Here is a 26876-nt window from a genome sequence, read left to right as displayed (position 1 = left end):
TTTTTACAATCCATTCATTTTGGAGGGGTACGTGCAGGGTATTGTGAAGCAAAATAGTCCCCCCCCAAAAAAACTTATTATTTCAGATGTTCCACTATTTTACCATCTTCAGCATTGTATATAAAGACACGTGTAGGTTCTCTGGTGGTTTAATAAAGTGGCTATATCTGTGTTGTAGTCACGGTGACCCCTGGTTCCTATCAGCACCACTGTAAAGACATCTTAAATGCATAATTACAAATTTGGTGGAATTTCCCTTTAATTATGCTGAAAATTTTGAAAAATCGGTGTGATTGCCTTGTTCTGAAATAGGATAATAAGATAATAAGGGTGTTATTTAAGATTTTAACAAGACTGACATAAACGCTGCTTGAATAGGTTCAGCAGGACATGTGAATCGGTTCCACCGAGTCATGTAAAAGAACCGATTCGAAGCAACGATTCGTTCAGGAGCCGGACAACATGGTGGCGGTGTGAGGGAAGCTCACCGAGAAACAGAGCGTGTTAGGGCCGGTTTACAGCGACAGCGCAGACGCAGCGATGATTCTCCCGGCGCTCAGGTGTGCGGTGTGGTGCGGGTACCGGAGAGGACTCCAGCAGAGCCAGGTCAGGCGGCGTTACCGAGTGTTTTCGAGGCGCTAGCTAACGTTAACCTCGCTAACGAGGAGACGGGAGTCGTGCAGCTCGTGACGTAACCAACGGTCCACGAACTAAACTAATGTCGTTAATGCAGAACTGAGGTCTGTTTTTATTAATAAACCGGTTATAACCAAATTATAAGAGCGGGTGAGGTGTTTATCTACCAGGCCAGTCTGTTCGTTTGTCACAGGTGTAAGAGGCCACATGTCTGCTGAGAGCATCCTCCGCTCGTTTGTCCTTCAAGACCGTCCTGTAGTTCATGGAGGTGGGCGATATGGCAGAAACCTAATATCGCGATACTTTAAGAACGTTTCACGATTCGCGATATAACTTTTTTTACTTTAAGAAATTTTCACAAAACATGATGTATAATTTTTTCTGACACCTAATAAATTGAAAAGAATAAGTAGAGCCATGTTTAGAAGGTAAGATGGCTGGACGACATGACAATACGTCATTACTGCGATAAATCATGTCACAGTACAATATTATACACTTTTCTGAATATATCATATATATATATTTTATAAATAAAAATCATTACGTTCACAGTTTGTCATATTTTTTTTAAATGTGGCACTGCTGGATCTTTTTTCTCTGTTTCAACTGATCAGATGTCTGAGAAAGTAAATATTGTGATGTTATGCATTGTGAAAATTTCTTGAAGTATCACAACACTATTTTATCGCCCACCTCTGGAAAATATTATCCAAGACTGTGTATACACTGTGTCGCACTGAATCCAGTTAAACGGGACCCAAATGTGCTCTTTTTTAATCAGACATGCAGTTGGGATGTGTTTTTAAGCACTGATGATGTCCACGATGTGCTCAGACAAGCATATTGTGGTGTAATTTGTCACAATAATGGTGAATATTATCATATTGCCCAGCCCTACTTGCGCAGACTGTATAGAGATATTCAGCATGACTATTATGTTCGTTTATGACCAGCTACGATATCTAGTGTGTTGGCTGTTCTGATTGGTGGAAGTGGTGTAAAAATACACTGGATGAACATCTAAATGTGCTCGTTTGAATGGTGTTGATTACATATAAACATTAAAATCTGGAATTTCTATTTTTTTTATAGCAACAGTGACCCAAAGGCAAGATTCAATATGATCAGCTAAGTGATAAAAACCTCACTTTTTAGCCATAGAGTTAAAAGTGTCTTCAGATTTGTGCTCTTGCAAGTGAACAGAGAACACATGGACATGGTTTTGGACATTAATGGGCAAAAGTAGAAGTCAGACATAGTAATAAATGCCAAGGTCAAAGAGGTGAGAAACATGTTTCGGTTTCAGTTTCAGCTTCAGTATCACCCATTAGTACCAAGACTAAAAAAATAGCAATAGGTTTTGAAATCAACGTTGACGCTGCTGAGGATTCAGATATCAGACCCCATGTGTCCGTCATCGACCCGTCATAAGACGAAAGCCTGAGCTCTCCAATATTAGCTGCGAAATCAAATTAGATCTGAGCACCAGACAGCTCGTTCTCCGTTCTGCACTTCGTACTCACCATTCAGAGGCCAGCCCATAAGAGCAACGTGGTCCGCCACTGGAGCCGGGGGTTAACGTTGCTTGGGAGGCACCCCTGTCGATCATTTTTCATCCTGACACGCCCACACAGTTAAGATTAGGCAGCTGCTCAGAATTTCTGGAACATTTATTGAAATTGAAATTGAAATGAACCTTTTAGCCAACTGTGTCTGAACACATCGGAATTAGACCTCCGCATTTGACCCATCCGTGGGGTGAAACACCACATACACACTAGTGAACACACACACTAGGGGGCAGTGAGCACACTTGCCCGGAGCGGTGGGCAGCCCTAACCACGGTGCCCGGGGAGCAGTGGGGGGTTAGGTGGCTCCCTTAAGGGCACTTCAGTCACATACTGTCAGCTGAGGGGATTGAACCGGCGACCTTCTGGTCACAAGGCTGGTTCCCTAACCTCCAGCCCACGACTGACCTCCAGCCCACTTATTTGTCATTTAATTGTACAGGACCTTGAAGTGACCATCCGTCCACTTCACACTGCCTCCGACTCACTTCCGTTCTGTAAGCGCTTCAGGTGGTTTGAAACGGAGTGGAATAAATAGCGGTTTTGTTTGCTGCGATGAAATCATCAGGTTTAAGGCCGTCATGATGACAGTGCAGAACTGGAAGTGCAGGACAGCAGTTGGACTAACCCAGCAAGATCATAACACTGTAGTAGATTATGATTTTAAACATAGCTCTTAATGCTGAAGTGGTAGTGTTCGATTTAAGTGGATCTCTATGGTGTTTATGCTTTACTCTGATTAACATGACACATAGAAAACTCAGTCTGAGGGAGGAGCTGGCATTTTGGTGGAGGAAGGCGTATATTCAGTGGAGTCGGTGTGGCTGGAAACGTGGACACTTCAGTAATACTTTTGCTGTTAGTTGGCCTTAATTGTGTCCAGTCTAAACACATTTTAAGTTAATTGGAATGTCCAAACAGTAGCCCTCTGTATGGGGTTTCACTGATATGGGAATTGTGGGCCAGTGCTGATGTTGTCTGTCGATAACAATACATAAACATTTATGATATGTAGAAATCAGGACTAGATCCACCGGGACTAGCATTACAGACAATTATAGTTATTTCTGTAGGAATAGAAATGTAGTAAAGTGAATTATAAGGAGGTATTTTGATGATGATAATAATAATAATAATAATAATAATAATTAAAGGAATGTTATTTATATAGCACACTTTTCATGACATCGTCAACTCAAACAGGTCTCCAGAGAAGAGTCTTAAGATTCCACCTTAAAAGATCCAGAATTTCTTAAAACAAAATCCATAAAACACGTCTAAAAAGAAAAGTCTTAAGCTTCTTCTTAAGAAGAGAGGACCGGAATTACTGGAAATCAAACAAAAATTAATTTATTAAAACACGTCTGAAGAGAAAAGTCAGTCACATTATATATATTAGCGCTGCAGGCCGGCGTCCCCTAAACATTCTACAGTAAATACACTGTCAAATGTCAGTTTGAAATACCAGTCAAATCTAAACTGCGTCCAATGCTGAGATTTATATATTTATTTATTTTTTTCTAATTGTCTGCTGGTACAAATATGATTCCAATAGCATTCCTACTTCACACCCAGCTTTGTATATTTTAAACTGGATGCTCTTAAACTTCTTTTGATTTGCAGTGATGATGTAGTTTGGGGTGGGCAATATAGCGAAAATGTCTTATCATGATACTTAAAGACATTTTTTACTATTCACGATATTTAGACAGTGCCACGTTTAAAAACTCTGCATTAGAGATGAAACGGTTACCGGTTTCTTGGTAAACCGCGGTAAAATTAATGACAGTTAGTAGTACCGTTTGAACTTTAAAGTATCGTTAAAACCGCGGTCGATTACCGTGGTGTGAAAAACTCGGAGATTCGGAGATATTTCAGCCTTCTAAGAAGACCAAGTCTGACATTTGGTCATGTTTTATAAGAATGCAGAAGGAAAGTTAACTGAAGATGACCACCCTGTCTGCAGAACAGGCCGAAAGAAAATAGCGGCGAAAGGGGGCAACACAGCCAACCTTACGAGTCATCTTCGCGACCACCACCCGCTACTTTATAGAGAATGCAAATTTAACTTTAACGCAGAAGTCTGTGGAGACTTCGAAATAGAAGAAATGTCATGGTCTGTGTGGTTTAACTTACGCTTATGGTTCGTTAATAATATAAAATGAAGATTTTAGCGTCAAAAAAAAAAAAAAACAATCTGTGAATCAACTGTGAATCGAAACTAAAGCTTTTAACACATTTCTGTGGAGCAGAGTCTCCAAAATGAGCTCTGAGTTAACGAGACGCTGCGGTGAAGTGAAGTTCACTCTGCACAGCTCCCCTTTCTCGTCTCGCTTGCAGTGTTTACTGTCTGAGAGGAGAATAACACCGTCTCAAATCACTACATAGTGCGCCCTACATAGTGCGCTACTGTTCAAACAAACATGATCATCATTAACCAGCAGCTGAGTTTTAAATAGGGGATTTGTAACCTGTTGTTAATGTTGATTATAGATGACTTAGTTGAACGTTTCTTGCACTCTTTGGCTGAAGGATTTGCTATTTCATGATCCACGAAGTGCACTACATAGGGAAGATAGTGTGCTTTGAGACGGGACCTCGCGAGTAAACGCTGTGCTGCTTTTAGGAAAAGCAGAGTTTCAGAGATTAAACTGTAGGAGTGTTTCTGCCGCAGCTCAGATGGATGTTAATTTTAAGTTATGTTTTAGTTTTTAATGCTTTTAGAGAAGCAGCTCCACAGGTGAAGACACACTATGTGAGTTCTACACTGTCTGCAGCTCACAGCGCGGTCACGCAATTCCTCTGTGATTTTGGCTGTTTTTCCTGGTGCGCTGTGTTGATTAGGGGTTCAGCGCCACAACGGCACAATAATGCTGCAGTTGCAGTTCGGACAGAAATCCCCCCGAGTGCAACACTTCTTAGAAGTAGTACTTTTCCATTAAGACCCACCTCAGAGTTGGTCCAGATTTAATTCTCTATGCAGGGAAATCCCTAGTTATTGTAATTAAGAATAATAATAATAATAATAATAATAATAATAACAGTAATAATACATTTGCTATTCTTTTGTTTACAGAGTATTACAAGTATTAAGTTATACAAAAGTAATACTAAAATTGTATTGACCTTATTTTTTAATGTTTATGCAAACAAAAAGTGCATATTGCTGCCAATTCTATTTGTGTTAGTATAAAAGTTGGTGAAACGAGTTTCAGTTTGTGTATCAGTATTTATTTACTTTTTTATTTATTTTTTTATTTATTTTACTTTAACACATTTGAACAATATCGCGATAATACCGATAGTCGTGATAATTTTGGTCCTGATAATCGTGATATGAAATTTTAGTATCGTTTCATCTCTACTCTGCATACGGTGATATTTATTCCATATTTCACATACTGTACTGCGCTAAATCCAATTGAACAGGACTAATTGTGGGGTGTGTAGTTGTTGGTCAGTCGGTATGCTGATAAAACCATTTTGTGTATCACACATCGTTCCATTTTTAAAGTGAAGTTTGTTTGTTCCTCATTATAGTGAAGCTAATTCTGATTGTCTCTCCTCAGCGAACGCCTTTAAGACAATGGATGCTGCGGAGAGGACAAAATACAGTCGTCGCTGAAAGTGGGCCTTCACAGACCTCCGCAGTGACCGTTCCCAACGCAGCGACGAATCGTATCGTAGGCCGATGGCTGGTGGGATGCAGCGGGCTTGTATTGGGGGCCATAGTCTTGGGAGGTGTTACCAGGTCAGCAGTGTAGAAGCCTATATGTCTGTAAATGCTGATAACTTATTGTACCTTTCATCCTCTTTTCAGACATGAAAACCTGTTTATTTGTTATTCCTTTTGTCTAACTGCCCATCTGAGTGAGTGCGTTTCAACTTCAGGGGGTTTCTTTTCCACACAGTGGATTAATACTAAACAGATTTTCAATAATAGAGATGGACTGATTAGCTATCGACTGATAGCAGATACAGAACGAGGGCGGGGCTGGATTATTAAGGTCTATTTACACCAATTATGATTTTTTTAAAACAAAAAATATAAAAACAGTGCAATCTTAACATAGTGGGACCTTCACACCAACTCTGAGTGTCTAAACACTCTGAAAATGGAAAAAAGTTTAAGCACTGCAACTAAATGGTGCATAAACTGGCTACATGCTATTCTACAAAAAAAACAACAGGGGGAGTCCTAACGCCTCTTACAAGAGCTAGCTGAAGCTGCATGACAAGCAGTTCTGCACGTGTTTCTGTAGGTCATTGGGGGAATTCGAGGCTCAGCCTCTGCTTGTTGCTCCCCTCACGGTAAAATAACTGTAATGTACACCCCGTCATTCATAGCCCTTCAGCTCTTGTCCTCGTCTTTAACCTCCACATTATTTTAGTCAGCGCTTGCTTGTCGTATAAGCTTTGGTGCTCCGATACGAGAGTTCTGTCGCCATCCTGACACACGTTTGTTTGGGCTGCAACCATGACAACGAAGCTTTGATTGGTGGGCTCGATTTTAACGCCGCCGTATAACGTAGAAAATCAAGCAGGTTCTGATTTAAAAATTACGCAGCACCAGTTTCGGACTTGGTGTGAAAGACGGCATTAATGCACGTGTTCACTTTCAAAACTCCACTCTGAGTGAATCGGCCTTTAGTACATACTCAGAAGCCAAAAGGTCAGTATTTCCAACTAGTGTCTGAACGAGGAACTGCAGGGTTCTGTGGCCAAAAGGGCCTCACGCAATGCAGCAATCCCTAACTCGTGAAATAGGGGTCATATGTTTTACGTCACTGATCAGTGTAATATCGTCTGATTGCGGAATGCATTGTTGGCTGAAAATCGGTACCAATACTTAACCACTCGCACCTTCCATCAGTTATTCAACACCAGATGTCCATTTACACCTCAGGATGCTCTCATACTAATAGCAGTGTTCTGGTTAGTAATGGGACTAAATTACTGATCAGCATTGTTAGCACTGATATTGACAGACAATAGTGCAGAGTTTTACAGTAGAAAAATAGCACTGTGTGGCTTTTTGGAGTGAGATATTTCATCAGTAGTTTAGTATAGCTCATCTTTAGTATAGCTCATCTTTAGTATAGCTCATCTTTAGTATAGCTCATCTTTAGTATAGCTCATCTTTAGCATAGCGTTTTTGATGGAAGAGAATTGCACTAAGCCTAAGGCCCGAAACATACTTCATGCAAGAACTTGAATGCAGATGCTTCGAGCTACACAGACGGGGTTTCGCGCATAGTTGCGTTCAAAAATGTGTCAGGATGCATTTCATAACGCAGGGCAAGCGAGAGCGGCATTCTGAGCATTACAGCAGGGGGCGCTAGACCAAGCTATGTGGTACTTTTAGCGTACAGAAGAGGTAAAGTGGCTCACTGTCCTCTACTCACCACGTTTAGCTGTTGAGGCTGTTGGAATGACAGTAGATCCTCTCTGATTTGTCCTCTAGCGCCCCCTTCAGGACTGAGTGTTTTAACAGCCACAGCGGTTAAAGTAGGCAGTAGAGCTAAGGGAAAGCTGTATGCATTTCCTTAAAACTAATTGAGGTTATTAATTATTAAGTTGTGACCCTTTAAGGAAAAACCTTGATAATTTATGAATTTCATGCTGAAACAAGAAAGGCAGACATGACTCAGGCTGGTGTGCTTTTCAGGCTGACTGAATCCGGCCTGTCCATGGTGGATTGGCACTTAGTGAAGGAGATGAAGCCGCCGCGGACGCAGGCTGAGTGGGAGGCTGAGTTCTCCAAATATCAGCAGTTTCCAGAGTTCAAAATGTGAGTCACACAGAACACACTACGCTTTTTCTATTTAATATTGAGTCATTTAATACTGAGTATCAGCTGGTAACATGTCACACAGTTCACTTTTAGAGTACATTTATAGTTCGTACAGCAATCTGATTCAGGAAAGATGTACTGCAGATTAATGGTCTCATCATTTTGGCTTGTATTGCTGCTGCAACAGCCTTAATATCAGTACCTCAGCTTCAAATATCAAACATCTACATATCTAAAATAAAATACTGGCTAACAGGAGAAATTTAAGTCACTACTCTCCACTTTCAGGATCTGATTAGTGGACATATTTGATTTTCTAAAGCCTAATTAAGATCAAGCAGAAGGAACAAAGGAAATTCTTCTAATCTCACCATCAATCCATCATTATCTTCCAGAAGTCAGAAGGCAGAGTTGAACAAACACAGGCTAAGTTTGTTTATTTATTAAATTATCACATTACCTGCTTTACATAATGAATGTGAAATCAGTTACGGATGAATTTTCAAACTTTTCATTTTTATTATTTTTTTGTCCTGGCCCAATCCCATTTCTTATTTTACACCTACCCCTTGTTTTGAGTGTCTCCTTGCCTCTTGGAACTGAGTTACAATGGTTAGTGGTTGAAATCTTCCCTACGTTACGGGACCCTCAAATAAAAAGAGCATCACTTCATTAACAGCTACTAGCGCTGCTCTGTAGGCGACCCTGCCAGTCTGCAGTGACAGCAGAGGAGGGTAAAGTTCAGCTCCTCATATTTTATAGGGCGGGGGGGTCAATTATTTATTATCACCCACCCCTAATTTTTCAGTGATATGAAGCTGAAGTCAGATATTCTCCAGCTTCTTGTTCAGATTTTCCCGTTCCACCTTAAATGGAGCAGCAGTTACATTCTGGCACTTCAGGCGTCAGAACTGCTGGACTATTTAAGGTGGAACGGGAAATTTAGCTACTTAGCTACCGAGACATCAGCACTACTAGTGATTTTTTTATGCTTGTTATGGAGAAAAGGACCAAAAAACACTGAAATGACATTAAACTAAGATAATACAATAGTTATCGTAATTTTTAACAGAGAAAATCCTCACATTTGTGTGTTTCTTTGGTCTCTTGTTCAGCCGTCTTGCCGGTTTTTCTTTTTTTATCATATCACTCTGTTTGGAGTCTCTGAAAAACCTCCATTTGGAGGGCCATGTAGCCCTAACACTTCACCCTACCCCTCTATCTAGACAAGAATCGGGACACCCTACCCCTAGATGTGAACGTGCACCAATGGGGTAGGGGCGAGGGGTGAAATGGCACTGGGCCTTTGTGTACCTTTTTTTGAAATGACCATTTTATAGAGCCTTGAATAACTTACACCACTTTTAATTCTGAGTCACTCCAACATGAACAAAGTATTCCTTCAGTTGGCTTTAAACATGCCGTTAGTCTTACTGTGTGTCTGATTGTTGCACATTTTCATTTTACTTTTAGCTTAAGGCTGGTAAACCTTAACTGCTTAACCACAGTCGAAACACCGGCACTGCAGATATTACAGGTGTTCATTTTCCATTTTAAGCAGACATTTAGACTAAAAACGTGCCTCACTGATGTAAGTTGTGGATAACGTCAATGTTTATGGTCCCTTTACGTACCTTTACATCATACCTTTCTGCTTTCCAACAGAATGAACCATGACATGACCCTGACTGAGTTCAAGTTCATCTTCTACATGGAGTGGGGACACCGCATGTGGGGCAGGCTGGTGGGATTGGCCTACATCCTCCCCACCGTGTATTTCTGGAAGAAAGGCTACTTCAACCGCTCTATGAAAGCTCGTGTGCTGGGCCTGTGTGGCTTCGTCTTCTTCCAGGTAAGCCGGACTCATCGATTAGAACAGGAATGTCCAGTCTAATCAGCAAAGCGCCGATGTGGGTGCAGAGCATTCATTTCATCAGTCGGTCACAGTCTTTGAACAACTGACCACGTGTGCTCTGCTTTGTTGTGGCGAAAACCTGCAGCCACGCCGGCCCTTGGCAGATAAGATTGGACCCCTGGATTAAAAGAAAACTGACCAAACATAATAACCTGGCTAACAGTAGCCACCAGGCACAGTTCCATTTGCATGATAGGATTTGGTGACTATTCAGCTGCGTTGTTAGCGATTAGAGCCCGACTGATATATATATATATGAAATATTTTAGGTTCTCAGATTTATATTTTAATAGTTTGTGTTTTACTGACACCCATCAATAAGAGTTCTTAATCGTCACACTGCTTAAACTATTATAATGTACATGTTGTAGCACTATGGGCGGTCAGAATATTTTGATCTACGCTGCTCTGATCATGGCAAACTCTGCTCCAATGAACATACATTGATCAGACATAACATTATGACCACCTCCTTGTTTCTACACTCAGTGTCCATTTTATCAGCTCCACTTACTATATAGGTGCACTTTGTAGTTCTACAGTTACAGACTGTAGTCCATCTGTTTCTCTGCATACTTTGTTAGCCCCCTTTTACCCTGTTCTTCAGTGGTCAGGACCCAGGCAAAAACAAGGAGGTGGTCATAATGTCATGCCTCATCGGTGTAATTGGTCAAAGTTTTTGGGTGGTGGATCATTCTCAGCAGTAACACTGACGTGGTGGTGGTGTGTTAGTGTGTGTTGCGCTGGTCTGAGTGGATCAGACACAGCAGTGCTGCTGGAGTTTTTAAACCCCTCAGTGTCGCTGCTGGACTGAGAATAGTCCACCAACCAATAATATCCAGCCAACAGCGTCCTGTAGGCAGCGTCCTGTGACCACTGATGAAGGACTAGAGGATGACCAACACAAACTGTGCAGCAGCAGATGAGCTATCGTCTCTGACTTTACATCTACAAGGTGGACAGACAAGGTAGGAGTGTCTAATAGAGTGGACAGTGAGTGGACACAGTGTTTAAATCTCCAGCAGCACTGCTGTGTCTGATCCACTCAGACCAGCACAACATACTCTAACACACCACCACCACATCAGTGTTACTGCAGTGCTGAGAATGATCCACCACCCAAATAGTACCTGCTCTGTGAGGGTCCATGGGGGTCCTGACCACTGAAGAACAGGGTAAAAGGGGGCTAACAAAGTACACAGAGAAACAGATGGACCACAGTCTGTAACTGTAGAACTACAAAGTGCACCTATATAGTAAGTGGAGCTGATAAAATGGACAATGAGCGTAGAAACAAAGAGGTGGTCATAATATTATGCCTGATCGGTGTAATTGGTCAAAATTTTAGGAATTATGAAAGTGGACTGAGTGAGTGGCGCATTTGTACTTCTGTAGGGTCTCCTGGGCTGGTACATGGTGAAGAGCGGCCTGGAGGAGAAGCCGGAGTCTTATGATATTCCTCGTGTCAGCCAGTACAGACTGGCCTCTCACCTGGGATCGGCCCTTCTGCTCTACTGCGCCAGCCTGTGGACGGGTCTCACGCTTATGCTTCCTGCAAACAAGGTTCGTAGCCCACCCAGACCACCTCGGTCAGCTGAGGCAGGCTTACTGCTAGGGATCACTTATAGCTCAGCTGGAGGAAGATCATTTTCTTACTTGGGAATAGCATTCCAGAGGATAATAGGAATGGAAGCTGAATAGGTGATACTGTCACTGTGCCAGAATAAATCCCATAAAAACAAGTATCTCGTATTTTTAAAATAAATTCATGGCGGAGGGATACATGCAGGGTGTCGTTAGGTAAAATAGTCCCCAAAGAAAACTTTTTTTTCTGATTTACTACAATTTTACCATCATTAAAACATAAAGTGTCTCCATTTTTTATTTTATTGTTCTACATCATTTGAGTACAACACAGCTGCCCTTTACACTGTGTGAAAACTTCATGATAGATGGACGGATGGATATGCTCCAAAGTTACTAAGGATGAAACATTATTACATTAAATTATATTAAAAGTAAAGAATGCCTTTACCCTCTACTGTAAAGTTACCATTTTGGAGGTACTTGTTTTTCGTTGAACAGCGATGATATGCATGTATTGATTTATATTAAGGCTCATTTTCATGTTTAGATTGTTTTACTTATAGCGCTGTAAAAAGCATTTTGAGATATTGTAAGTAAAATGAAAAACACTAGATAAATACAGATTTGTTATATTCTTTTTATTGTTATTATTACACTCTAAATGAGACAGTAATTGAAATCATGAAAGTGATCATTAAATGAATTATCACTAGCACTAGAATATTTCAAAGACAGTGAACAGTGTAAACAGCGTAATTACTGCAGTCAAATCTGACACAGCGTGATTTTCATTGGGCTTCATGTTATTAGACCTTATATTGCAGTATATAATTACCATAACAACCGTAATCCACATCCTCTTCCAGCTCAGTGGTTTCCAGCTTACCTGAAGTGCTGAACGATTATATAACTGTAAAAGTTCTGTCTCCACAGCTTCCTGACACCAAGCGTGTGCTGCAGCTCCGGAGGTTCGCTAAGGGAACGGGTGCCCTGGTCCTCCTCACAGCTCTCTCAGGTGAGGCCACTTACCAGCAAGTACTTTCACTCACTTTCTCCGGTGGTGTTTGACATGTTGCGTCCGAGCTGAGTGTCCTGCTGTGTTCAGACGTGGACTGAAGACCCGTCTGCACAGACAGCGTTTAAAGAAAAGTGCTCTTATATATTCCTCTTATGTCTGTGGGTCTGTTGCTTTGCTCAGGCAGCCCAAATTTTCTGAATTTCTGGCAAATCTCATTTCAGCAAAAGAGATTTTCTGCAGTCTAAACAGCAAAAAGACACATAAAATGCAGCATTTTTCAGTCAAATTCAAGGCACATTTGTTCGTGGCTTTATATACAGTTCAGATTGGATCTCTGGACGTGTGATCAGATCAGATGTCTTATTTTTTTTCCAACAAGTGTCGCTTCTTAATGTCAGAATGTGTGGCAAGAAAATCATACTTCTGTCCATTCTGCCCATGTCAACATACGCCGGCTTGCTTTGTTACTATGACAACCAACGAGGCCATGCGAACAAATACACCTACAGCCAGAACATACACATCTGATTTGGTTACAGGTCATTTGAGAGTTTCTGCATCATTAAATCATTCAGATGCAAAGCCGTCCAAAGTGATTTGATGTGAAATGCTCTGTCATCTGTTAGCAAAACTTTGTACAGAGCGGCGGTGATGGGAGCCAGACATCCGAACACTAACGCCTCTAAAAGCTCCCTCACAGAAAGTTATGACATGGAATAGTTATTAATACCTGCCTGATGCCTGAGACACTGTTTAATGATTTGAAAAGGTTTTGAAACCTTTTTGAAGGAAAGTTTGAAAAGGTTTTGATCTAAAATGTACTTCTAAAATTAATTTATGCCGGAGGAACACATGCAGGGTGTGATGCATATGCATGAGAATGCATATTTTCTGATTTGCTACAATTTTATTATAAGTAAAGTTATTTTTCTACATCATTCAAATACAGCAGCTGCTCTTTACATTGTATGAAAACTTCATGATAGATGGATGGATAGAAATTTACATTTAAAGTTACTATTTTTGGAGATACTTGTTTTCTTTGAACAGTGACGATATGCATGTATTTGTAAGTATTGAGGCTCATTTTCGTGTTTTTTGCGCTGTTATTTTCATTTAGATTGATTTACTTGTAGCCCCTCATTTTGAGATTTGTAAGTAAAATTAAAGAAATACTACAGATTTGCTTATTTTTCATTATTATTACACTCTGAATTAGACCAAATGATAGTTTGGGAAGGTTTTAAAACATATTTGTAAAATTAATTCATGGTGGAGGGGTACATGCAGGGTGTTGTAAGGCAAAATAGTCCCCTAAGAAAACATTTTTTTTGATTTACTATAATTTTACTATTATTAAAACATAAAAACTCGGAAGACGCATGTAGGTTTATTGGTTGTTTTGGATGGTAAGTAAAATGGCTGTATTTGCATTGTGGACATTGCAACTCCTGGTTACTATGACCACCACTGTAAAGAAATTCAGGAAATTAGGTTGGTTATAGTTATAATAATATACAGGTTATAATGCTCTATAATGAACTACTTCACATCTAACCACTCTGAATGACTTTGTTTACATCTCAGCTCTCGGATTATGCAGTAATTTTTAGACATTGATGGAATTCCTCATTAAAAACAAACCCGACTGCCCTTCTCTGGGAACAAATCCGAGTATTCATGTATCAGCACTGGCTCCTGCTAATGAGCAGCTCCTTCACCTGAGGATCTTCAGACTGTGGGCTGTTTGCATTAACATATGGATGTGTACCAGATGGAAAAGACCGGCTGCCAAATGCCATAAATTTAAATTTAAATGAAAATCTCTTGCAGGGGCTTTTGTCGCTGGACTCGACGCTGGCTTGGTGTACAACTCCTTCCCAAAGATGGGCGAGTACTGGGTTCCTGACGACCTGCTGGCCTTCTCTCCAGCCATCAAGAACTTTTTTGAGAACCCCACCACCGTCCAGTTTGACCACCGCGTACTGGTGAGCGCGAGCTTAAACCAAACAGTGCTTACATGGCTAAGATTGAATGGAAGCTAATGTTAACTGTTAGCATGATGACATGATGACTGGCAAAGTGTGTTTGCATGCACTTATTAATCTGATAATTGTAGAACATCTGATTTTGTCAGTAATCCAATCAATGTGTTTATATGTATCTGAATAGTCAGATAATGGGGAAACTCCAGGTTTACATGAGTCAGACAGTAATCAGATTTCTGCTTTACAGCCAGCCAATAAACTCACAGATGTGATGTAAACGTAACGTAAAACTCAAACTTCATGCTGCAGCTTTTTTTTTTTTAAAACATCGCACCACTTTACCTGAAAATATGAAAACATCAACTAGAAGATGAAGAAAATTTAAATCCTTTGTTTTGTCAAGCATGTATTTGGTTTCAGCGTCGCTCCAACAGTGTTTTGCTGCGTCTCGCAGCGACGCTGCTCGCTTATTTCTGGTACCGCAGTCTGTTTTCACACATGCTCAGACTGAGAAATCCGAAAGAAATCAGAGTAAGAGTTCACTGAGGAATCTGATTACGGAGCTAAAATCCAGCCTCTTTGTCGGATTTCTTAATCGGATTTCTAGATCGGAGTAAGGTGTTTACATGACCATTTGAATAATCGGATAACTGCAGAAATCTGATTATGATCTGATTATTGAGTGCATGTGAACACACTTTCTATTAGACTTCTAGCGGTTCCCATGCTGGAACCCGAGGCTGCCTTTCTAATTGCGTTGCGGTACCCTCGCCTCCCTGCTGTTTACTAAACGCTTGTTTATTTTCCTGTAGGCTATTGGCTCATTAGCAGCCATCACTGGCCTCCACCTCTTCTCCAGACGCATGCTTCTGCCCAGGAGGGCAAAGATTGCAATCAGCTGCCTGACAGCCATGGCTTACACACAGGTCAGTGACAGAACTTCATTTTGCATCTCCTAAAACAAACCCAGTGTGGTATTTACTAGGTAATTACTAACTTTGCTTAAAGGAGCCGTGGACTGTTACATTTCCATTCTTTTTAATTACTACTTTGAAACAAAGCCTAATTTTGGATGTGCCTAATTGTGTTTTTCCTCAATAAGTATATTGGCAGACTTTGGGAATCTGCCTGTTATGCTGTTCCTGTTGAAACCAGAGCCCAAAATGCTTCTCTAACTTTGTCAAACTGAGAGAAATGCATGAATGCAGTAATTAGAACTTGAGTAAATGCTTTTTGTAGCAACAGTAAATGAAATGGAGTGAAAGCCAGTCCCAGGAGAAATTCAAGTTGCAAATATCATGGATTTACGGCCGAATGCAAAACAGCCCTGGTCCAATAACGATCTGTGAAAATAAGTGAACACATCCTCTTTAAGGCTACGTTCACTTTACAAGCCTCATTGCTCAAATCCGAATTTTTGCTCAAATCCGATCTCTCTGACAGGATGGTTCGCACTCGTTTAGGTAAGTGACTCAAATCTGTCATTAATGTGACGAACCGGCGTCCTGAAATGACCCTCATGAGCTCATCCTACTCAGTAACGTCACGTGAATGAATCACGAGCATCATCAGCACAAACTAACGAGCAGAACGAGCTTCGCTGAGAAGATCATTAACTCTGATCAGCTCTCAGCTGGAGCCGGATTAAACCACTCAGGTCGGATTTGAAAAGATCAGATTTGCGTGTCCACACAGCTCTGAAAACATCAGACCTGAGTCACACTGGGGCAAAAAATTGGATTTGTGCTCCCTCAACCTGGTAATGTGAACGCAGCCCGAGGAACAAACTTTAATACATTTCTGATAATTTTAGTGCACAATTTCCATATATTTGCTGAGTTTAACATACTGAAGAAAAGAAAACATAAAATGTACCAGAACTTTTGTACAGGTCAATTTTTATGTTTAAATTTAACAAATACCAGCACACTGTACAATAATATGTATAGACATGTGTGAGACTTATTTTCACTTATAAAGTTAAAAAAAAAACGTCATTTGTCCAGGGGCGCTCAAACTTTTGACCATACACGAGAGACCTAGATAGCTGATGATGTCATTCATTCTATGGCTCAATGGCTGCTGTATTGATTCTCCCTCTTGAGGCTGTAAAATAAATGCTTTTGTATGGATGTAACGTTGATGCGTTACAGAAAATGTTCTAAATGATAATCACATATCTTAAAGGGCAATTCCACCAAAGTTTTTAGATTTCTTAGATTAGATTTTAGATTTCAGAGTAGTTTGATGTGAAATGTGCTAGATAGTCAACATTGTATTTTATGTTTTTACTTCAGGCCCACTAATAATGTTTGTGTATTTATACACTAAAACGTATGTACAAATTTAACTGAATGATAAACAGTGGGTAATTGGTTGCCGCATAACGATCTAACCCGGATTTGCGTATTCCATCCCACTTAACAAACAGATTCCAGTCTGACTAACCAGAGACAGATTTGCCTACCAAGTGTAAATGTATGTGGCTAAAATCTTATCAGGATACTATTAGGACTGGTATTAGGACACTATCCTAATACTAGTCATATGAAGTGACCAGGTGTAAACGGGACCATAAACACTCAGACACATTTAGGCCCCCCTGTTCATTTTGAATTGTAAATAAAATTGTTATATATTGTGACGTCACCTCGTTACAGTTCACCATTTCACATCAAACCACTTTGAATGACCACTCTGGAAAAATCAGTGTAAGTCTATGGGGACCACTTACGTCTAGGTGGGGGTGGATGGTGCGTCCTCTTCTATCTAGGTCTCTCATAAAGTTAAGTGCTTCACAAGTGCATGTTTTCTTTTCCCAGGTGGTTCTTGGCATCTGCACCTTGCTCCTGTACGTGCCCACCCCCCTGGCGGCTACTCACCAGTCTGGATCAGTCGCGCTGCTTACCTTTGCCATCTGGGTCCTCGCCGAACTCCGCAAGGTGGCCAAGTAGATCCCCCCTGTTCACTTTCTGCCCCGTAGGCACCTCTAATCAGGTCCGGAGAGACTCTCTACTCAGTTAAGTAAAACAGACTCGCCCTTCTGCACCGCAGGCGGTTTAATCCGTCTCCAATTTGGGTCAAATACATGGAAGAAGTTATATTTCTGCTGAGATCGTTCATTAAGGGTAATGAAAAGCGCGGCTGCCCGCTGCGGCGGCGTCTCGGGGTGCTGCGAGGAGATCTCTCCCGCGGCGCCGCGTCTGAATACTGTATGCAATTTGAAATTGTCGTGATAATGAAATGTTTCAGAGTTCACAGCTTGTGGTTTATTGATTTCCCTGCAAAATGATGGTGATTGACTTCTGGCACACCACACTCGATAGTTAATCTGATACCTGATAAAACGGTCTGATATCGTCGTCATGGCACTGTTCTGAAGCCCCACTGCATGGTAATAAAATTAGAGTCGGGTGACTCAAGGCCTTCATATGTTCTATCATTAAATTATGTTTGTCAGTAAATCAGGCTTGGGTGAGCAGGTGGTATCATAAACCTGGATTTATGGGTTTGGCAAGCTGCTGATTGAGACAGACTGCTTTAAACTAATACTCCAGCATATTCTGATCCACCACATCTGTATTAGACCACTAACACATCTGTATTATACCACTGATTACCATGGACAAGATATCAACAAGGTCTCCTAGTGCTTAGAAAAGAACAGAAAGCCAATGCACTCGAAACAAACATAATTGGGTGATTCTTCATTTGGAGTGGGAATTTGGGTAGATACGTTTTTAAAAAATCAATTTTTTTATTCCAAAACTGAATAATAAAAAAATGTTAGAACATACGAATCTAGAACTTTCAGGGGCTCATTATTATATATCCCAGTCTTTGTTAACTTTTATCCTTGTTTATATAATAATGAACATATAGTTTCAGCCCCTTGGTTTAAAACAAACTGGGTTCTTGTGAAGGGAACACTTCATGGCATTTGCTTCATATACACGCTCATGCCTAGCTCAGTAATCAGATTTCTCAGTTTGTGACCTCTTACTCTGATTTCTTTCGTGTTTCTCAGTCTGAGCATGTGAAATAACCAGAAATAAGCGAGCAGCAACAAAACACTTTTGGAGCAGTGCTGAAACCAAACACGAAATAAAGGACTTAAATATTCTTCATCTTCTAGATGATGTATGTTCATATTTTGAGGTAAAGTGGTGATGAAAAAAAAAAGGAAAAATGGCATAAAGTTTGAGTTTACGTTACGTTTACGTCTCGTCTTCTTCTGTGAGTTTATTGGCTGGTTGCAAAGCAGAAATCTGATTACTGTCTGACTCATGTAGACCTGGAGTACTGGATTGATGGTCGGTTACCGGTCAAAACAGTTTGCTAAGAGATTTGCATCCCGAATTGAAGCCAGTGTGCAGTTGCTGAATTCTATAAATACGCTTGAAATTCCATAAAAATGATATATTTGAAATATTTGACTGTATAATACAAATGAGAGTCCATATCATACACAGATGTGACGGATAGAGACAAGGCTTAAAAACACTGGAGTATTTCTTAAGAGCTGGAATAACTCAGTTAGCTGCCAAACAACTGAATCTACACACTGAAAAAAGATGGTTCTTCAAGGGTTCTTTAGGAAAGAAAATGGTTCTATATAGAACTTTTTTGAAAAGGGTTCTATATAGCACCCAAAACATTTTCTTCTATTTTTACAGGCTTGACATCGTAACAATAGAAGACCCCTATTTGGTGCTATATAGAACAGTTTTCAAAAAGGATCTATATAGAACCATCTACAGCACATTCTCCATCAGTCTGAAGAACACAGTCACAATGCTAAGAACCCTTTAGTCATGCTGAAGGTTCAAGGATTCTTTAGTAAAGAAAATTGTTCTATATAGAACCTTGAACACTCAAAGAACCCTTTGCAAGCTTAAAGCTTTGCATCATGAAATGGTTCTTCAGATTGATGGACAATGTGCTGTAGATGGTTCTATATAAATCCTTTTGAAAAGGGTTCTATATAGCACCAAAGAGAGCTCTTCTGTTGTTACGATGTCAAGGCTGTAACAGTAGAAGAACCCTTTTTGGTGCTATATAGAACCCTTTTCAAAAAGGTTCTATACAAAACTATTTTCTTTACTAAAGAACCCTTGAAGAACCATCGTTTTTAAGAGTAGTTTTATAGCTGAAAGACCCTTTGTTGTTCTTTGATACTCAAATGTAAATAAAATTATTTATATCATAAACAGCTGTTTACATTTATTATGTCTGTTTGCCAAAAATAAAATGATTTAAATATTTGTTTTTTGAACTTTTCTGTCTCATAAAAAACATTCATATTCCAACATCCTTAACAGAACCCTGTAATTTGTGACGTGTTCTCTGGGGCCTGCGTCACACGGCGTGTTCAGCCTGGAGTTCCTGAGTTTCAGCTTCACAGAATCTAAGAAATGCACTAATTTAATGATGGAGGTCAACAGCTTTACCTGCTTACCCAGATTTAGATCCTCAAACTGATCCCAGTCATGGGAAACCTGGAGCTGTTGGGTGACTTATGACAGAAATCTATCACTGTTATCGGAAGAAAACCTTGTATGTCCATTTTTTACATTTTTAGTTTTTGACATAATTTGAAAATGCCTGTCGTCCTTTACATTGTGTGCGAATTCCATGAAGAATGGACCAAAAGAAACGGCCCAAAATGACTTGGAAAGACGTCTGGTTCTACTGACTTACATTAGAAGTAAAGTATGTTTTTTCCTCCTGTAAAGTTACCATGTTAGAGATAAAAGCTTTTCTTCCAACAACAGTGATATATAAACATGGAGAAAGTAAAGCATTTATAACAGTGTTGGTGCTTATTGGTCTAATAAGTGCTTTATATTCTTAAAATCTACGTATTATGATCCGTTTCCACATTGCAAACATCCTGAAGGAGAAAAAAAAAAAAATCACCTCCATCAGAAAGCTGTCCTCGGCTGGTCAGAAACTCGCTCTGATTGGTCACAGAGCTGGGCACTCTCTGCTCTGGAGCTGGGTAAGTGTGTGTTGCCGTGGTTGCCAGGTAGCCCAGTAAACAGGTGACCCACCATCATCAGACAGAAAATCCAAGAATACACTAAACAAAGACTGAAGTTAGCTGCACTCTTAAAAAAGGTGGTTCTTTAGTAAAGGAAATGATTTTATCTAGAACCATGGGTTCTAGATGGAACCATTTTAAACTTAAATTGATCTTTGCATGGTGAAATGGTTCTTCAGATTGATGTACAGAGTTCTGTACAGAACCTTCTTAAAAATGACTCTATATAGGACCAAAATTTCAATCTTATAACCAATGAAGAACCTTTTTGGTCCTACATGGAACAACTTTCAAAAAGGTTCTATATAGAATCATGTAGAACATTCTCCATTAATGTGAAGAATGATTTCACCATGCAAAGATCCATTTAAGCGTGAAATGGTTCTATCTAGAACTCATGGTTCCAGATAGAACTAGTGTCTTTACTGAAAACCCTTGACATCTTGTTTAGTTACAAACTCTTAACTGTGAACACGATCAGTTCCGTCTACTGATGCTGTACAAACACGGTTTCGTTTAATTAGACACCTTTCACTCGTCAGTGCATAGCAATTGTGATTTTTATTGTCTCTGTACAAAATATACACGTTTTTCATTTTGAATGCAGTGCAACCAGTCGAGGCTAGCTAAGGAGACGGTTAATACGACAGGTTATTAGGTTCTCATTGCTCTAAACACGGTACATGCGAGTATAGACAGGTACCACTGGTGCACAGGAACTGTTACCTGCTAACCAGCTCTCTGAGCACGACTGCCACCACGCGACGCTGATGGGGAGGGAAAACTTTGATGGTCCAGAAAATGCACAAAGGGGCACTGGGAGAGAGAACATTAGGCAACCAGGAGTCGTCAGATGGTCGAGCAAGTTGCTATAATAGCTTTGGGACTCTATAAAATGCCAACATTGCTAACAACCAATGAAAGTGAACAGCTACCACTAACCATTAATATGACATCATGCTAACTGGTGGCTATTGCTTTCCATTCATTGTTAGCTACATTAGCATGCTTGGGCGAGCCATTCCTTTTAAAAGGTGCCCTGTTGTCCAGAACACAAGATGGTGTACATACATATTAACACATTTTAAAGAACTGCTGAAACAAGAGGTCACTTTCTAGCCCAGTGTGGTGGCCCAGAAGGTCCATTTGACCAAGCGCTCAATGGTGGTGGTCAATCTTTTGTCCAGTGGAAACTTTTAAGCCTAATAAACTGTCTCGGGTGTCTTTTAGATGATTACTGTCGTGGAGTATTACTTTATCCATGTGCTTTATCTTCAGATGTTTTGCGGTTATATTTTTAGGGTTTATGTCAGAGTCAGGCTTAATAAACTATGTTGAGAAGAATATTCTGATTTTACTCTCATGGATAAGAGGCATCCGTCTCCTACACAAAAACATCTAGCAATTTTCTTCTGTCACGTTGATTAAATGGCCAACCAGTAAGATGCTCGAGGGAGGACACACTATACACTTGACCCCAAAGGTCCGGCCAAGATGGCTGTGCTCATAAGAATTTCTTGGTATCCCCCAAAAACACACCTCTTACCGTTGAGCTCAGTGAGAAAACTACTTCTACAAGCACACAAAGAACTAAGAGCTTCATTCACCAACTGTTCTTAAGAAGAAATCATAGTCTAACTACTGTGAAATGGCCTCTTTGTGAAGCGCCCAGGTTTACCCATGTATTGGTTCCTTGCCATTTTCCTCCTTTCATGACATCTAATGATGTCTATTTCTGACTAAACCTTTAGATCTACGCTACGTTTAAAGGATTTGGAGCCCTCTCTGGTGGAAACGGGCGGAAGAACATTTTGTGGCGCTGGATATGATTCGGCCCCTTCGCCGTACGGATGAATCTGATGATTGACAGAGAATTCAAAGAGAACTCAGTTAAAACTCGGTGAAGGACACATCTTCCGAGGATGTGAGTGAATTATCTACTACTGTCATCACATCTTTATCTGCTGATTTTGCATTTGAGACCTAAACATAGAGCACGGGCGTCTTTGAGTCTGTGCGTGTGACGTTAATACATTAAGACGTAGGTTTTTTTTTTAATTTTAAATAGTGATCATCTGACAGTGACCACTCTGGGATTGATTGCTTTTGACTAGTCAATGGTTTGCACAATTTCTACCCTGATATGTTCTAGCTTGGTACCCCAACGAGAAGGGTGACCAAATTCATCACGGGTGTTCAGGTATGGTACGGCTCACTTGGCGGTAGAAATGACGACAAAATGCGTGATGAATTTTTAACTGTACTGCCCAGCGGCAAACCGCCGGTACACGCCACTGGTGTGTATGGAAATTTAGTTAGTGTGGCGACACCAGAGCTGAACGAACAACAATCTAGATGGACAGCTTTGCCCTTTCAGTTGAACACCTTACCCGCTCACTATTCCTGGTCTGCCCACAAACAACCCTACAGCAAACCAGCAGCACATATCAATGCATGTTTTTGACGGATACCAAGCATCTTTGTAAACGCTGCCCTCGGACTCCTTCATACGCTGAACATGATGAATGTAACTGGCCGTGTTTTGCAACCGTTTAACCTTTGAGAAGGGAAAATGTCCACTGAATGAGGTCGGAAAGTCCTTGAAATGAATTCACTGGCATTTGCATAAATCGTGCTGATTGAAGCTTTGAACACTCGAGCAACACTGCAAGACAGACACCACCACTGTTTTGCCACCATAAACACTTATTACTGAGAGTTGCCCAGAAATGGGGGCCTATACTGATAATGTTACTCTGCCAATACTGGTAGGCTTTGATCAAAATGATTATTGCTTAGGTCATTTAAGCCCATTTCAAGACACTGTGTTCTCTACCTCTCAATACTGGATACAGCTGTCAGTCAATCGCTACGAAAAGAAAAGCCCAATGTTAAATTCCATCACATATCTTAGGATATCAGACCCCATTACTTAGAGATGGGACCACAATGCACCTGGTGTAACTGCAATACTCAACAAGATAATCATGACTGAGCCACCCGAGCGCCACATTGTTAAATGCTAGCATGCATATTTGAGCCCAACACCTCACGTACGACAGACTACTTCTGTTTCAATTGCTTGATAACAGTGTTTATGATTTTACTTCATTTCCGTATCACTAAGAACAAACAGTGCTTCACAATTCTGCTTATAGTAGCCGCTAATCACTCAGCTCCCTTCTTTGTGCTAGTCTACAGTCTCTCATTCTACGTAACCAGGCTGATTTGCTATCAATTGTCGCTTTCTCAAGCTCTTTCTTACCATGTTTTACCTGCAACTGTGCCCAATTAATGTACTGTGCAAAAGTCAGAGAACATCCTTGCATGTATTTAGTTTCCAAGATGGCCGTTAAGCACAAGTTATTCATATTTCATTGTCAAAACAAGTAGAAAACATATTTAAGCCTCAACAGCTGGATATAATATGAAATTGTCCACTAAATGATCTTTATTACAGCTTCTGTTCTTTTTGCAAGACTTGCTGTCAGGAAACCTGTTGAGATATTTTCATAAGATAAGTTCAGTCTTTGAAGTTTCTGCTTTTCACAATCCAAGTGATCCTAATTACAAGGCTGTAAAGCTTTCTTCCACATCTGAGATGTCCAGTTTTCGGAGTTCTAGTGCAAATGTTAGTAATAGCCTCTTGACAGCTGTTAACCCCTTAAATGGCCATGACCCCCAAGTTATATTACACACTTTTATACTCCAAGAATAGCTCAGCCAGTTTGTATTGAAGTCCCCGTAAGTACCAACTTATAAGCTTTAGTGTGTAATAAGCCTGGGATTTTCAGGGGTTAAACGTTTCTGCCACTGAAAAATGAAATAACTGGTGCTTAATGGCCGTTTTTGTCTGGGAACTGAATAAAAGAAAGGCTGTTTTCTGACTTCGGCATAGTATCATATTGATTCATTAGTTTTTCCACTGAAAATCCATCGTTTTTTTACTCAGGGTCTTTGTGTGGGTTTTGTAAGCAACTGAAAACAGCAGACATGGCTGAACTTATCTCTTTGGTGTCGGCGGGACGGTCGATGCATGAAGAAGCTTGCTGGTCTATGTGCTATGGAGCGCTGGCCTATCTTAGAGTCATGCCTACGTTGATAAACTGGAATATTCATTTGATGAATAAGATACAGCGAGAAGAGATGTATCACACTGCCTTTGCCGCTTGCAGATATTACCAGCAGTAATGATAGAAGATTTCATAATTCGCATGTGATCACAGTGAGAACATTGGGTAACACTAATGCAGCATAATAGAACTCCTTCCTCTTTTTTTTTCCTCCTACCATAAAATTCTTCTACTTTGCGAGACACTTGATGGGTTTGTAAAGGAAGAATGTCGCTCGACAGCAAAGGAACAGTCAGAATAGGTAACAGCTAAGGACTTCAAGGCCAAGGAGTCACCTCGTCTGCAGACCCCTCTGGAATGTACAGGCATAGAACGTCATTTCTCTATCGGCTGCTGCGGAAGGGGTGGGGCCTAAGGGGGCGGAGCTTTGGCCCCAGGGTTCTTAGTGACAGCACACGATGACAGCACACAGGTCCGAGCGAGGCACGTGTGGACGGACGAGCAGGACGACAGACAGGCTTTGGACTAGCTTAACTTAATAGGTACATTAAGTAAGTGTTGGTTAGTTGTGACATCATGCGTTAAGAAAACCAGTCAGCGATTGGATAAAAATTAAAAATAAAAGTTACAATGGCGCCGTCGTCCGCGCGCAAGAACTTCCAGCTTGTTGTTGGCCAGGTTTCACAGTTCCTTTCGCTCGTAGCCAAGGTCCATGCTACCCTCCGAGTCTAAGTTTGCTGTCCGACACGTTGGTCTGGCTACGTCTCGAGTCCAGCCGACCCGTTTGAACCCTTTCAGGAATGTAACAAAAAGAAGGTGAACTTATTGGAGTGGGTCTAGAAGCCAGCCCTGATGCATCTTCCACTATGTCTCTGGGAGAAAGAAAGAAACGGAATGACGGCGGTCCTCTGGCTGCATGGAGGAGGGGGCAGGAGGGCAGGAGGCTGGTCAGCAGCTGGCTGACCGGTTCCAGGTCTGGGTCGTTCGTCTCGGCCCCCGTCCCCTCTTCTCCGACAGGGCACGGCCCTAAATGACGTTGTCGAACAGCTGCATGGACTGCATGATGTTCTCGTCCTGGCGAGAGTGAGAACAGATGGAGAAACAGAAGAGAAACGAGTGAAGGACCAGAACTTTGTCCATGTTTCGTTGAGTCTTTCGTAGTTCGTTTTTACATTGAGTTGCCAGAAACACAAATCTTATATCTTCACTCGTTGGCCATTTTATCAGAAACACCTTTCATGAAGTTGCACCTTTGCATCTGTTGCTGTACAGTTTTATCAGCTCCACTGTACCTCATCCATCAATGGAAAAGGACCTCCATAGGACCACCACTGACCACATGTTGTTTGGGTGGTGAACCGTTCTCAGCACAGCAGTGACATCCATATGCTAGTGGTATGTTAGTGTAAAAGATCTGTCATCTACTGTGGTGGTCTTTTTTCCATTGATGGACAGGATACAGTCAGTAATTGTAAACCTATAAAGTGCACCTATATGGGAGGTGTTTCTGATAAAATGGCCAAGGAGTGTAGGTAAGGCCAGATGTACATAAACCATCACTGTCCACTTTATCAGCTCCACTGACCATACAGTTTCACTTTGTAGTTCTACAATTACAGACTGTAGTCCATCTCTTTCTCTGCATACTTTGTTAGCCCCCTTTTACCCTGTTTTTCAATGGTCAGGACCCTCACAGAGCAGGTATTATCGGGGTGGTACGTCATTCTCAGCACAGCAGTAACACTGATGTGGTGCTGGTGTGAGTGGATCAGACACAGCAGTGCTGCTGGAGTTTTTAAACACCTCAGTGTCACTGCTGGACTGAGAATAGTCCACCAACCAAAAATATCCAGCCAACAGCGTCCTGTGGGCAGCGTCCTGTGACCACTGATGAAGGACTAGAGGATGACCAACACACACTGTGCAGCAGCAGATGAGCTATCGTCTCTGACTTTACATCTACAAGGTGGACTGACAAGGTAGGAGTCCACTCTGAATGACTCTTTCTACATCTTAACCCTTTAATTATGCAGAAATGTTGAAAAATTGGTGGACTTTCTCTTTAATGGAAGTCTATAATAATGCAACTTTGAAACACTACTGTTAGTACATGCCTGATTTTAAGACATGGAAAAAATGTACACAAAATTAGCTGCTGCTATTCGCTATTTATTTAATAAATAAAACAGAATATGTGAACAGTTGTAATTCTAAGGTCCTCATCTGTTGTTTTGCATTATACTGCACATGC

The 26876-nt window shown here is 40.8% G+C and overlaps 2 protein-coding genes across 2 annotated transcripts in view; one reads left to right on the top strand and one right to left on the bottom strand.

Moving 5' to 3' along the window:
- The first annotated feature begins 443 nt into the window (after positions 1-443).
- On the top strand, positions 444-19773 carry LOC118816739 (cytochrome c oxidase assembly protein COX15 homolog). The gene is made up of 9 exons (XM_036583302.1): positions 444-606; positions 5777-5958; positions 7876-7998; positions 9667-9853; positions 11312-11479; positions 12437-12518; positions 14355-14509; positions 15322-15435; positions 17332-19773. Exons 1-9 carry the CDS (start codon positions 541-543, stop codon positions 17461-17463), a joined length of 1209 nt encoding a protein of 402 aa, XP_036439195.1. The 5' UTR covers positions 444-540; the 3' UTR covers positions 17464-19773.
- Positions 19774-25200: 5427 nt separating this feature from the next.
- The window catches only part of LOC118816737 (Kv channel-interacting protein 2-like), a 140412-nt gene continuing 138736 nt past the window's right edge, over positions 25201-26876 (bottom strand). The window contains exon 8 of the mRNA XM_036583301.1: positions 25201-25699. Coding sequence (XP_036439194.1) covers positions 25652-25699 — 48 coding nt within the window. The 3' untranslated portion in view covers positions 25201-25651. The remainder of the gene's footprint in view (positions 25700-26876) is intronic.

The sequence above is a fragment of the Colossoma macropomum genome, unplaced genomic scaffold (genome assembly GCF_904425465.1).
Source record: "Colossoma macropomum unplaced genomic scaffold, Colossoma_macropomum, whole genome shotgun sequence".
Lineage (NCBI taxonomy): Eukaryota > Metazoa > Chordata > Actinopteri > Characiformes > Serrasalmidae > Colossoma > Colossoma macropomum.
This window is presented reverse-complemented; position numbering and strand designations above follow the sequence as displayed.